Here is a 12,912-nt window from a genome sequence, read left to right as displayed (position 1 = left end):
AAAAAGTCTTAAACTTAAAAATTTAAGAGAATTCTTTGCAGGGTATGATTAATTAATTTTACCAAGCGGGTGCAATATATATATATATATATATATATATATATATATATATATATATATATATATATATAGATCATAAGTCATATTTATTATTTATATATATTATATTAGTATTCAGTTTAATTATGGTTTTTATTAATCCGATTTAAATATAAGTTTTTTGCTTTTTCTGTGATATAATTTCATACTTATATGTATATAAAGAGAGAGAGAGAGAGAGACCATTTCAAGGAAGTCAACGATAATAAAAGCCTTGTGATGATACTGCGCATGTCTGATTCTAAAGCACTTTTTGGTGAAATTTCCACTTAATTACCGCTCTGATTTAAGGATCCCTAAATTTAGACATTGAGGAAACAACTTTCTACTCAGAACATTAAACGTTTACCTGAAGTACCGTATGCAGGTATGTGTTATTATCTGGTTGAGACCGAGTGTGTCTAAGCGGTAAAGATTTATTGTAGAATAAATGCCTACATGTAATTCTTTAGCAGAAAAGTTGGCCATACAACGTGAATGATGTCTCGCTTGTGTTTAATGAGGATCACAAATAAACAAGAGGGCGCAATAAAGCCGTGTGACGTAGCTTCCGGTTGTTGATTTGTTTGTCGGGAATTTTGTGTTTGTGTCTTACACTTTCGTTATTTTTTTCTCATCGCATTCTCTACTTACCGTTTGCTTCGTGTCTTCTCTTTTTTTTAATTTGTGGAAATACGCTTTATTCACTGTTTAAAAGCAGTGAGTGGAGCCCATTCCTATCAGAACTACAAACACACACTACAGTAACCACATTATGGTACGTCATTTCTCTGCTATGGCGAGCATTTAGTGTGTGAAGTGTGATATGTTTAGTATTTTTTGGTTGCTAGCGATCATTTTATCTGTGAGCAATTTTGAGGGCAAGGCTGTTTGGCCTGTTAGGGCTGAATGGTATCCATTCCATTCGGGAAGGTGCTGCTCTCATTTCTTGTAGTATAGGTCATAGTCTCAGAACAGCAATAGTTAACCAGTGACTGTACAGAGCCAAGGCCAGGGAGCAGACAGACAGGCTAAACCGACCGTCTGCTAGCTGCAGCGTCGTCACTCAGGATTCACTATATTGAGAATGTGTCTGTCCCCTGAGTGAATCCAAAATGTAGAAATTCTCAAAAAGTCTAAGTAACCTGATTAACATTACATTAAATAGGACTGAATGCACAGCAGCAATTCTGAGCTAAAGATAGTATTGTTGAATATTAGATCTCTCATGTCAAAAGCGCTGACTATAATCAAAATTATTACTGACCAGGGGTTTAATGTAATGTGTTTGACAGAATCGTAGATTAAACTGAATTAATATGTAGCATTAAATGAAGTGAGTCCTCCTGGATATAGTTACATACACCAGACCTGTCTAAATGGCAGAGGAGGCAGAGTCACAGCTATTTATAATAATCCCTCATCAGGGACAAACTTACACTTATAAAGAACATCTCATTCATTTTTATTACCACATTATCTGTGTAAAGCTGCTTTGAGACAATGTTCATTGTTAAAAGCGCTATACAAATAAAAATGACTTGAATTGCAATACAATGCTGGCCAACGTGTCTTTTTTAAAACCAATATATTAAATTCTAATTTTGCATGTGTTAGTTTTGTATAAAAATAGATATCCCCGATTTGCTAGTCAATATCAGGAACTCCTGGTCTGAGAGCGCATGAACAACGTGGTCCAAGTTTTAATTTTAAAATTTTTAAACACAAAAACAAATAATAAACCAACCAAAAAATAAACCAAGGCCAAGTATGTCTCCAGACCTGAACCTTATTTTGCACCTGTGGGACATCCTGAAGCAGAAGGTGGAGAAGCTCCATGTGTGTAACATCCAGAAGCTCGTGATATTATTATGGAGGAGTAGAAGAGCAACAGCAACAACCTGTGAAGCTCTGGTGAATTCCCAGGAGGATTGAGGCAGTGCTGGAAAACAGTGGTGCTCACACAAAATACTGACACTTTGGACATTGTTTTGATATGTTCACTTAGGGTGTTCTCACGTTTGTTGCCAGTTATTTACCCAATAATGGCTGTATGTTGAGTTATTTTAAGAGGAAAGCAATCTGAAGTGATATACAAACTGCACATTAACTAAAATATATCCAAGTTTCATTTCTATAGTATTGTTCACCTTCCAATCAGTAACCCAGCACCTTAACCAATTATATATATATATATATATATATATATATATATATATATATATATATATATATATATATATATATATATACATATTTTTGATTCGTTTCCTGTAACAGAAAGATGAGGAGGGTTTGTGAGTGATGCAGGAAAAGAATCGACAGTAGGGCCATGGAGATTCCTCGTGGCTGCTGTGCTTCTCTGATCATGTAGTAAATTTAGCAGTGCTGTGTGTGTGTGTGTGTGTGTGTGTGTGTGTGTGTGTCTTTGCAGCACTGAAAGTCCATGTGAATCTGAGTAACGTGCAAGTATTTTTGTCTCATTTCAACAGCAGCTGTTTTTATATTTATAACACACACACACACACACTGAACGCTGAATGCTGCAGCTGTGTAAGATAACAGACTCGCTGTTCATCAGCAACGCTCGCTCGGCCTGCAATAATGAGCTCCTCCAGAAGGAATCAGTGACCCTGTGCATCAACGTGTCCAGGCAGCAGCCGAGTCCTCCAGCGCCGGTCAGCACTCTGCGTGTGGCCGTGTATGACGACCCCAACGAGGACCTGCAGGCGCACTTCGACCGCTGCGCCGATGCCATACTCAGCGTTGAGGCGGGTGGAGGCCGCACCCTCGTATACTGCAAAAACGGCCGCAGTCGCTCGGCTACCGTGTGCATGGCCTACCTCATGAAGCACCGCAGCTTGTCCCTTACCGAGGCGTATGAGGTACAATTCTCACTTTGTCACTGGTGCGAAAGAGTCGACTCTTTTAGCTCCCCACACACCAAAAAAAGACTTGAGTTGTTTTTTTTTTTTTTACTACAACAGCCATAGCCGGGATTTTTCTCTTTTTTAAAAAGGTTTTAGTAATAAATACGAGGTACATTTATTTTACATTATGTTGATCATATTCAGTCCTCACGTGTCCTTATCGCTTTTAGTTTCTTGCTCGCCAGTCTTCTGTATTGTTTTAAAGACTATATTCACACTCTTGATTTCACCAAATGATGATGAGGTTCCCCCTTTGAGTCTGGTTCTTCTAAAGGTTTCTTCCTCATAACATCTAAGGCAGTTTTTTCTTTCCCACAGTCGCCACGGCTGCTCATCAGGGATAAATACACATCGTTTACCTTCATTCTTAAATTCTGTAAAGCTGTTTTGACAATGGACAATGTCCATTGTGAAAAGCGCAATAGAAATAAACTTAACTTGACTCAATGCATCTCGAGTCTTTTACCAATGGAAGATCTGTCTTTCTGACCTGGAATTTTCCTATTAATTATTTTCTCTTTAATGATTTAATTATTTAAGTTGATGCTTATTGTCTTTTTATTGTTTTTTTTTTTATATACTTTTATATAATTTTACCCACATTTAGAATTTTATATATCACATTGTATAGTAATGATGTGTAAAATCTTTGAATCAGCTCTTTAAAATAAAGAATCGATTTACATCCGTGAGATGTTTGACTTTTTTTAATTGATCTATTTGTATAGGCAATTAGGCAAGATGGCCATATTCAGACTTTTAAAGTGTCCTAAAAGCCAGTGGAGGGCCGTCAGGGCAAGCAAGACCTTCTTTGCTGTCCTGAACTCCATCTTGATTACTGACTTACATTGTAATATAGTGTTGTCCATGAATATGTATAAAATTATTCCCAATAAGCTATTCTTTTAACAAATGTGAGTTTTTATTTTTATCATGAAATCAATGTTGCCCAAAGCTGTTGTTTGAACTAATCAGACTGTGATTTGATCACTTCGAGGCCATCTAGCAGGCGTCTGATAACGTTGGCATGTTCATGTCCTTTGATTAAACAGTCGGAGAGTGCACTAGTCAGAGCTCGCAAACTGAATCTGGAGCAAACTGCGCACTGCTCAAATATACTGTATTTGTGGATTAAATAGCTGTTTTTTTTATTCTACATTGGATTGATTTGGTCGCAGATACACACTTATTCTTTCCTGTAATATTTGCGCAAAAACACACCATTGCCTTCATTTAAAATCCCCAGGGAAACCGAAATGCACAGTCAAAAAGCACAAAATTGTAGGGAAACCCTGGGAATTTTTACGAGGTTGCTAAAGATGTACAGTTTGCAGTGCAGTGCAGTAGTAAGTGTCTTAAAATGTGCCTCGTGTAAAATACAATTGTTCGCATGCCATGGATTTACCTGTTTCTTTTATTCTATCAGATGGTGAAAAGTGCCCGATCAGTGGTGGAGCCAAACCCGGGTTTTTGGGCTCAGCTGGAGCGATATGAGCAGGAACTGAAGATCAGACGGTCAGCAAGCAGTAGTCTGAACATCTCTTTATCTTAAAAAAAAAAACCCCATCCAGTCCATTTTTCATTTAATTTAATTTTATATAGCATGATTCATTATTTTGCTGTACTCGCCATTTAAATTGTATAAGTGCCTGAACATTTGCTATTAGTGTAGATGACACTCCCTACTGTAACAACATGACAGCATGAGTTTTATTTTCAGGTTTTTTAGAACAATTTATTGAAAGTTAGCTGCTATGCTAATAAATAAATAAAGACTACAGATTGTCTGCGCTGTTGAAACCGGACCGTCCATGGAATTTGATGATTCATTTGATGATTCATTCATCTGCTTTTCAGAGACCTACCTGAACACAAACGCCTGCAGTTCAGCCCGATTTCTCTACAGCGACTATTTCACCGGAAACAAAATAAATAGAATATCTCTTGAACGATGTGTAGTTAATTATACCTTCACGTACTGTACATATTATTTATTGTATTATACAACCAGAGATATCAAAAGTACACACATCTTTCACTCAAGTAAAAGTGCAGATACTTATGTTTTAAAAGACTTTGGTAAAAGTTGAAGTACTGACTACACTTTTTCACTCAAGTAAAGAAGTTTGGTCTCTGACATGTACATGTAAAAAGTAGCCATTACTACTAATTGTTTTTGTGTCACGCTGGTAACTGGAGCTTATCACATCATATTAATACAAAAGAATTAAAAATTGTGTTACCTAATTCATGTATCCAGGCTGATCATCTAAAATATAGAACACAAGCAGAGCAGAGATGATGATGAAGATCAGGCAAAATCTTGAATTATCGTTTTGTTTACCTGTATTCAAAAACTTTTTTCCGTCGGCTGCGTTTCTCCTTTTTTTCCCGTTTAAAAAGCAATGAATGGAGATTATTCCTATCGGAACTGTGAACACACACGACAGGTACACCACGTTAAGGTACGTTTCTTTGATATGGCGAGCATCCAGTCCAGGCTCTGCATGGGAAAGTCTGGATGCCCTAGGTGGATTTACCATTAGAGTCTTCGCAGTTTGGCAATTGGGTGACGACTCGGTGGCATACCTACAAAGCCAAAGCTAACACTAAAGCACCTGCTGAGAGTGGGCTCTGGTTATTGGAAACTCTATTCTGGGGCAGATAAAATAAGCTAGGCAGAAGATAAGTGTATACTCGGAGCCAGGGTGCTGGTCATAGCAGGTCAGCTTAGGTCTTTAGGAAAGCATAGGTTCTCTAGATCTAATACTAATGATATACGCTTTTGACAGTCAGAGGTTACTAAGAGTAACATTATTGAGGTGTGTAAATCAGGGAAGGCAATGTTCGATGCTGTAATATGCTATAGCTTACAGCAGGTTATGGTCGGTGAACTGCTGGATGTTTGAGTGGTGCTCCAAAAACATCCAGCTTCCATCCAACTTGGGAAGGTGCTGCTCTCATTTCTTGTAGTAAAGGTCATAATCTCAGAACAGCACTAGTTAACCAGTGACTGTCCAAAGCCAAGGCCAGGGAGCAGACAAACAGGCTAAACTGACCGTCTGCTAGCTAAATAGAGTCATAACCCAGGGTCCACCAAATTGAGACTGTGTCTGTCCCTTGAGACCAAAACGACAGTAACATTAGTTTAAATAAGACAGAATGCACAGCCAGCACCTCTGATCAATAGGATTGTTGAATATTGGATCTCTCATGTCAAAAGCGCTGATTCCAAATTAAATTATTAACGATCAGGAGTTTAATGTAATGTCTTTGACAGACAATTGGATTAAACTGAACAAATATCACATTGATTATAAAATACTACTGTTAAAAATATAATGCACTAAACGGTCTCGCGCCACAGTATCTAAGTGGTGAACTGTACAATTATGATCCACCTCGCCTACTTAGATGGTACTCAAAAGGTGCAGGGGACAGCAGAGGACAGAGCTTTCTGTTATGAACCCCACAGTTATGGAACAACCTCCCAAAAGCTTTCGGGACTCAGACACAGTCTCAGTGTTCAAGTCGAGGCTGAAAACATACATATTTAGTCGAGCCTTTTAATGATAACTTTTTCTGAGGTAAAGAAGCAGATATATTAAAATAGATAAGGTAACAAGCCTGGTTTGAAACTGTGGGAAGTAGATGCAGTGATTCAAAATACAGAATCAGGACTGTTTTTTATGATATTATGTACCGTAAATGATGAAATAACTGTTTTGCAATTTGATGTTGAACATTATTCTGAAACAGTTTGCACACAGTCTTTCACAGATTGCTGAAGCTCGGCCCATCTTTACTTCTGCGAGACTGACTTTCTAAGATACACTGTTTATACCCAAATCATTTTACTGACCTGTCATCACTTAGACTCAATTAGTGCAAACTGTTTCTTCAACTGTTTAATTTGAATAACACTTCCAGGATTTTGTTGCCTCTGTCCCAACTTTTTTTAAAATGTGTGAAAACATCAAATTCAAAATGTATTAATTTGTTCCTTAAAATGGTCCATTTCCTCAGTTTCAACATTTGATATGTTTTCTATATTTTATAGTGAATAAAATAGATTTATGACATTTGCAAATCGTTGCATTCTGATTTTATTTAAATTTGCACAGCATCCAAACACTTTCGGAATTGGGGTTGTACATCAAAGAGACGACAGAATGTGTCTCCTTGAGATTTTCTTGCCCCAATATAAACAATTTTATTAAATGAAGATGATAATGACATTGTAGAGAAACAACATTGAACCGGGACATGTATTGATTAATAATTAGGTCTTTATTAATGCATGCAATGAGGCACTGCATGACTGGGTACAGTCAGTAATTAGCATAATAAGTAATTAGCTTTTAGAGTATCTCTTCAAAAAATAATTAGCCAAAATAATTCTTGAATGATCGACAAAACAGGATTCGATCAAGGCTGCTTTTTCACGCTATCAATCCAATCAAAATAATTGGAGACTTTGGTGTAGATGCCCAGTTTGTCTGTGTGGCCACAGCCCTCGCCCCAGGATACGAGGCCAATGAGGAACCACGTGTTTCGGTAGAGCGTCATCATGGGGCCGCCGCTGTCGCCACTGCACGCATCCTTGATGCTTCCGATGCTGCCGGCGCACAGCACGTTCTCCGTCAGGTTGTTGCTCATGTGCCGTCTACACTCTGAGTGCTCCACCAGTGGTACGTTGATGTGTTTGAGATCAGAGCTGTGCGGATTTGTCCCTTGTTTATCCGTGCCCCAGCCTGTCACCACCGTCATGGTGCCGTTGAGGTGAAGCACACGGTCCGCCAGGTCTTTGCTCGGCAGACATGCAGGGACGATGTACTTGCTGAACGTTACGGGCGACGCCAAACGCAGCATGGCTATATCGTTGTCTGCCTTCTGGCTGTTGTAATTTGGGTGGGCGACGCTTTGAACCACAGCAAGGGTGACCTCAGATCCTTCAAACTCAAAACGTTTGTAGTCACCTAAAGGTCATTAGGTTTTAGTTAAAATGCAGCTACCTTAAAAGTATTTTATGCAGACATGAGGCAACTGTGCACCTTATTTTGGCCAAATATGATGGTCCTCCGATAACCTTTCACAAATATGGTAGACCAAACTGTAGGGGTATGGCCAAAAGTAGAGGTAGTTGTGGAGAACACATGGAGAGATTATGGGTCATAAATAGCATAAATAGGCTGCTGTAAACTAGCACAGGTGTAGACAATCACAAACATTACCTGCTTGCTCTGCACAACTCCATTTTAACTGTTGGCATTTGACCTGCCACTATCTATTAAAATGGCAGGCAATTAAGTCGGTAGCTGATGTACAACAAAAATACGCTTGAAAAATTTGGTTCCCAGTGGGTTTAGGAATTATAAATAGGCTCAAGATTCATTAATGTCAACCTTCTGTTGTAGGGCTCTATATAATATGTAAAATGCAAGTATCAAGCAATGACAAATCACAAACCGAGTCTGACACCGAAGCGGCTGAATCCTTCCAGACAATGAGCAGCAGTAAGAACCCAGAGATCATCAATCAAGACGCCTCCGCAGTGAAATTTTCCTTTGGCATTCAAGATTAGAGCCTGAGAAGGAAATACACAAACATATGTATTAAAACAGTTCAACAGCAAGCAGAATATTTAGAGAGGAATAAATGATAGAAGAAATTCCAGACTGGAATTCGCCACAACACACGTATTAGCGAAGGTTTTAGGATCATGGTACATTTTATAGAAATCAATCAGTGTTTGAGTCATTAATATCATTTTATTAATAGATCAGTGTGCTGAGAGTCACATTTGAGTCTTTTCATATAAACTGTATTGATTAAGTAAAGAGTCTTGTGATAAAAAATTATAATAGGAACATTATAGTTATAATAAATCATAGTACTTTGGATACCTTGTGTATCTCTACTTTAACTCAACTACATGGTTTGTGTCCTTCGTCCACCACTGCATCTCAGTGGTGGGTTTTAACATTCAGGATTCCACCACTGCATCTCAGTAATGGGATTTAACATTCAGGAACAGGTTTCCTTGGTGAGATACATGCTACTTTAAATTGTATCTCCAATCAGAAAACAAATCATTTCAAAACCATTGTTGTTTTCTGGACCTGGTGGCAATTTTCCCTTAGAGCTTAATACATTTGGTGTACTGTGAAAACACGTTTCCAAGAAAACAACTAACCTGCCAAGGACTTTCTCCTCTTTTGCCAACTTCACCGCCAACAAGCCAAGGCTGAAGACCTTCAATGGGCTTCGTTCTGTAGGACGACTTAGCGATCAAAATCTGTCCGCAAGATTGCTGATCTGAAAATCAGAGACAACGCTACCATTATATTACCATCATAAAAGGTAGAAGATTTAGCAATACAGAGACCTGGAATGCACTTGAACACATCTGCGCCGTCCTCACTTTTCGGATCACACTTTTTGAAGTCCTCATTGAGCGTGTATCCATTAATACAGCTGCAGTAGCGTCCTGTGTTGTCTTTCCTCTCGTGGCAGTTGTGATCGCAGTCTCCGTTGTCCAGTGAGCAGTTCGTGTGTGTGCTATCTGAAAGTCAAATCCGGCTCAGAATAAAGTCTTAAAAAGGAAAAAGCCACTAACCGAATGGCATATTGAGATTTATATTTTATTTGTGATCTTCAGAGGCAGTCAAGTTTAATGGTCTAATGCAGGGGTCCCCAAACTTTTTTCTGTGAGGGCTACATAATCTTTCCTTTCTTTATTGGGGGCCGAGTCAGTCTGTAACAGAAAATGACTTTGGCCCAAGTGACAACCAGTGTTATTGTGGAGATATAATTATGACTTCAAATGCCTCCTGATGCTAAATTCGTTTTTTATTTTGTTCTGCACAGTACAGACAAATGAGCTTTACTTCACAAAAGCCTTTTATAAGAGCGTTATTAAATTCATTCATTAATTATTTTTTATATTCATTGCTATTGAAATCAAAACAAATTAATTACCGGTACTAATGCATATGCATATGGCTGGTGGGTGAACATAACAAATAATTAGGCTATGTTAATAACTAGAGGTCGATCGATGGTCAATTTTATATATATATATATATATATATATATATATATATATATATATATATATATATATATATATATATATATATTCTTTTTTTTTTTTTTTTTTTTTTTTAAAAGTATACTGTAGAAAAAACAAACACCCTATGTAAAATAGTACTGAATTCTATTAAAAACATACTGAATGAAATAAATGAGTTTATGAATTAATAAATATCATTATATAATTAATACATTATAAATAATAAACATGCAGTAAAAACAAACAGCAAGTGGTGTCAGTGATTCGCCTCTAGAGGTCGCTATTGAAATGACAGCGGAACGGATGCCGGAAAAACTAACAGTATGGATTTTTGCCTCGACCTCTGTTAATAACTAAGGGACATTTTAGCTCTAAAACCAGCCTTTATTATTAAATACAGATATGATATGAGTAAAACATTTAAAATAAAACTTTCAAAATATGTCTCTAGCTTTATTTAGAGGGCCGTTCCAAATGTGGGGGGCTTGTGGGTTTGGGGACCTCTGGTCTAATGAACTTCGGAGAATTTTCATTCATTGAACTTGCTTTATTTCCATGTATTTGACTTCTTGTTAGGAGTGAGTCTACCTAATTAGAAAGATCTTGTCTTTTTGTCTCTTCTGAAACTTGGTGTTACTGCACTGTGAAGTTGCATTGCACTCTGGGACTTTGACCCTGAACATTTGCACCAGCATACCACTGCTTCTATGCAAATCTTCCCATGAATATAGTACGATGTTAAAAGTTGTTTAAAAAAATGCAAGAAAGCGAGCACTAAAGAAATCAGCACCAGAATCATTAACATGCCACAAATATTATATTAAAAAGAATCCATACGCTCCATATTGGGGTTTTCATACAAAACCTCTTTTTTAGATGACAGTGTTTTTCTTCAAACCCAGTATTTTAGAACACTGGTTCTCATCGGAGACATAAGAAACAATAATACACAAAAAAAACCCAAAAAAACATGTGGTCCAGATGCTGATGCTTCAACTTACCTTAAATAAATCAAACACTCACCTGCATAAACGCTCCAGAACCTTAACTGTAAGAGAAGAAGTGTAGACCTTTATCAGATATTGCTTTGTAAGGAAGAAACACAGGTGTACTAATCATAAAATGCCTAACCGTTGCCTCTCTGGTCCGATAGATCTCTTTGGCCTCCTCGAAGTCACACCGCTCTTCCATACATTCTCGCTCCAGTGATGGAGACTTGAGTTCCTCCAGAATGGAATTGGCCCTTCGGCTACGCAGGAGCATGTGTGCCTTCGGACTGCTGTAAAAAACTGATTTATACGCTAAAACGTGAACAACTTTTTATTGTTAGGGTCCGAAACCATAACGTGGAACACGTCAATGTGAATCTGTCATTTCGGATTAAACAGTTACTGTGTTTCAAACAAATACAAATAGAAATATCAATAGGAAATGCTATTTGTAATAAAAGAATTATGATTGTAGAAAACAGATGAGGGTTCTGTTAGTTTCTTCATAATGATGGATTACAAAGCAGTTATTATGTGAACATGGTCATATTTATTTCCTTAGAGAACAGGAAATAGTCAACAAAAAGGATTCAGTTGCATTTATGACTTATTCAGCAATAGTGTGGAATTCATTTTATTATTCATTAAAAAAACTTTTACACAAGAAATCTGTTGATTCTGATTGTTCAATTCATTTCCTACAACAGCGCAACTACAGATTAATGCTTTAAAATATCGTTACACAGCAACAGCTTATTCACATGGGCTGTCGTTTAAAAAAAAAACAAAAAAACAAACGCATGTGTTAAAATTTCGTGAAATAAGCCGTTTTTTTATGTAACAACTATGGAATGAGTCTCCAGTCTGTTTATTTATTACGTTTTAGAGAGTTTGGCAGAAAGCTACATGGTTTGTGCATTGGACTGAGTTGCACAGCAACAAGGTGCTCACGTTCATGCAGAGCAGGGTTGCCAGATCTCAGCATAATTAACAGCCTAAATTTTCTATTACAAATCACAAATATCCACTGGATCTGAAGAAGATGAGGATAAATCTGAATATGCATTTAGCAGATTAGTTTTTTTTGAGGTAGTACCTGGTGAACAGACAGCAGAAGCAGCCCAGAAGATAATCAATGCAGGGCAGAAAAAAAGCGTTCCACGTGCCATGGTGACTGCAGACAAAACAAAACTGAAATCCTTAGTATTATTTATTATTTAAAAATGCTTATCGGAATCGATTAATTTAGGATTACAAAACATTGACCTTGTGTGCGAGGTCATATTTAATGTATTCCCCTGCGATAAATATTGCATAAATAAAAACCCCCTGGGATATTATTATTCTAGCAATAATGACATCAGTAATCATAACAGAAAACGAGGTGGGACTGGAGATAAACATATTCTAGATTCATCTCTATAATCTCTGTTTCTTTGTTCGTCAGTACAGTTTAAAAAAGCAAAGCAAAGATGTCTTACTGGGTAGCAGATCTGAGCAAAACAGTATCTTTCTTTCTCACAGAAGATCTAGATGGAGAAATACATGCGTCAGAAACTTTAGGTTACTCTTTCAGTCGTGTTCATGTCCTTCAAAATCTATTACCAGGTTCCAGAAATCTGTAAATAAGTATATATCAGTTAAACAAATACCAATAAGGCTCTCAATCCAATGCAATGACCAAATAAACATTATACTGTCGAAAAATACAGAGTAGGGATGGCGCAGGCTCTGTTTAAATTGTGTTAATGACTGACTAATGTGCTTACTGAGAGTCTGCTCCTGCCCTCTAACCTCTGGACAGCAGGAATTCAGAAATCTGAAGCACTAAACAATTAAA

The 12,912-nt window shown here is 37.4% G+C and overlaps 2 protein-coding genes across 5 annotated transcripts; one reads left to right on the top strand and one right to left on the bottom strand.

Moving 5' to 3' along the window:
- Positions 1–286: 286 nt before the first annotated feature.
- dusp28 (dual specificity phosphatase 28) lies at positions 287–5,092 on the top strand. 3 transcript variants are annotated; one of them, XM_046875984.1, is made up of 4 exons: positions 287–466; positions 2,571–2,963; positions 4,435–4,523; positions 4,866–5,092. In XM_046875984.1, exons 2-4 carry the CDS (start codon positions 2,619–2,621, stop codon positions 4,942–4,944), a joined length of 513 nt encoding a protein of 170 aa, XP_046731940.1. In that variant the 5' UTR covers positions 287–466; positions 2,571–2,618; the 3' UTR covers positions 4,945–5,092. The 3 variants fall into 3 exon arrangements, with proteins under 3 accessions (XP_046731940.1, XP_046731941.1, XP_046731939.1); XM_046875985.1 differs by having other exon boundaries at positions 2,513–2,963; XM_046875983.1 differs by having other exon boundaries at positions 287–856.
- Positions 5,093–7,279: 2,187 nt separating this feature from the next.
- Positions 7,280–12,811, bottom strand: LOC124402782 (vitamin K-dependent protein C-like). 2 transcript variants are annotated; one of them, XM_046876016.1, is made up of 9 exons: positions 12,725–12,811; positions 12,554–12,601; positions 12,169–12,263; positions 11,215–11,372; positions 11,107–11,131; positions 9,433–9,573; positions 9,205–9,326; positions 8,478–8,595; positions 7,280–7,987 (listed from the first exon to the last, which is right to left on the bottom strand). In XM_046876016.1, exons 3-9 carry the CDS (start codon positions 12,239–12,241, stop codon positions 7,437–7,439), a joined length of 1,188 nt encoding a protein of 395 aa, XP_046731972.1. In that variant the 5' UTR covers positions 12,242–12,263; positions 12,554–12,601; positions 12,725–12,811; the 3' UTR covers positions 7,280–7,436. The 2 variants fall into 2 exon arrangements, with proteins under 2 accessions (XP_046731972.1, XP_046731971.1); XM_046876015.1 differs by having other exon boundaries at positions 12,169–12,246.
- Between the last annotated feature and the right edge of the window lie 101 nt (positions 12,812–12,912).

Source organism: Silurus meridionalis, chromosome 20, assembly GCF_014805685.1.
Source record: "Silurus meridionalis isolate SWU-2019-XX chromosome 20, ASM1480568v1, whole genome shotgun sequence".
In the NCBI taxonomy this organism is placed as follows: Eukaryota; Metazoa; Chordata; class Actinopteri; order Siluriformes; family Siluridae; genus Silurus; species Silurus meridionalis.
This window is presented reverse-complemented; position numbering and strand designations above follow the sequence as displayed.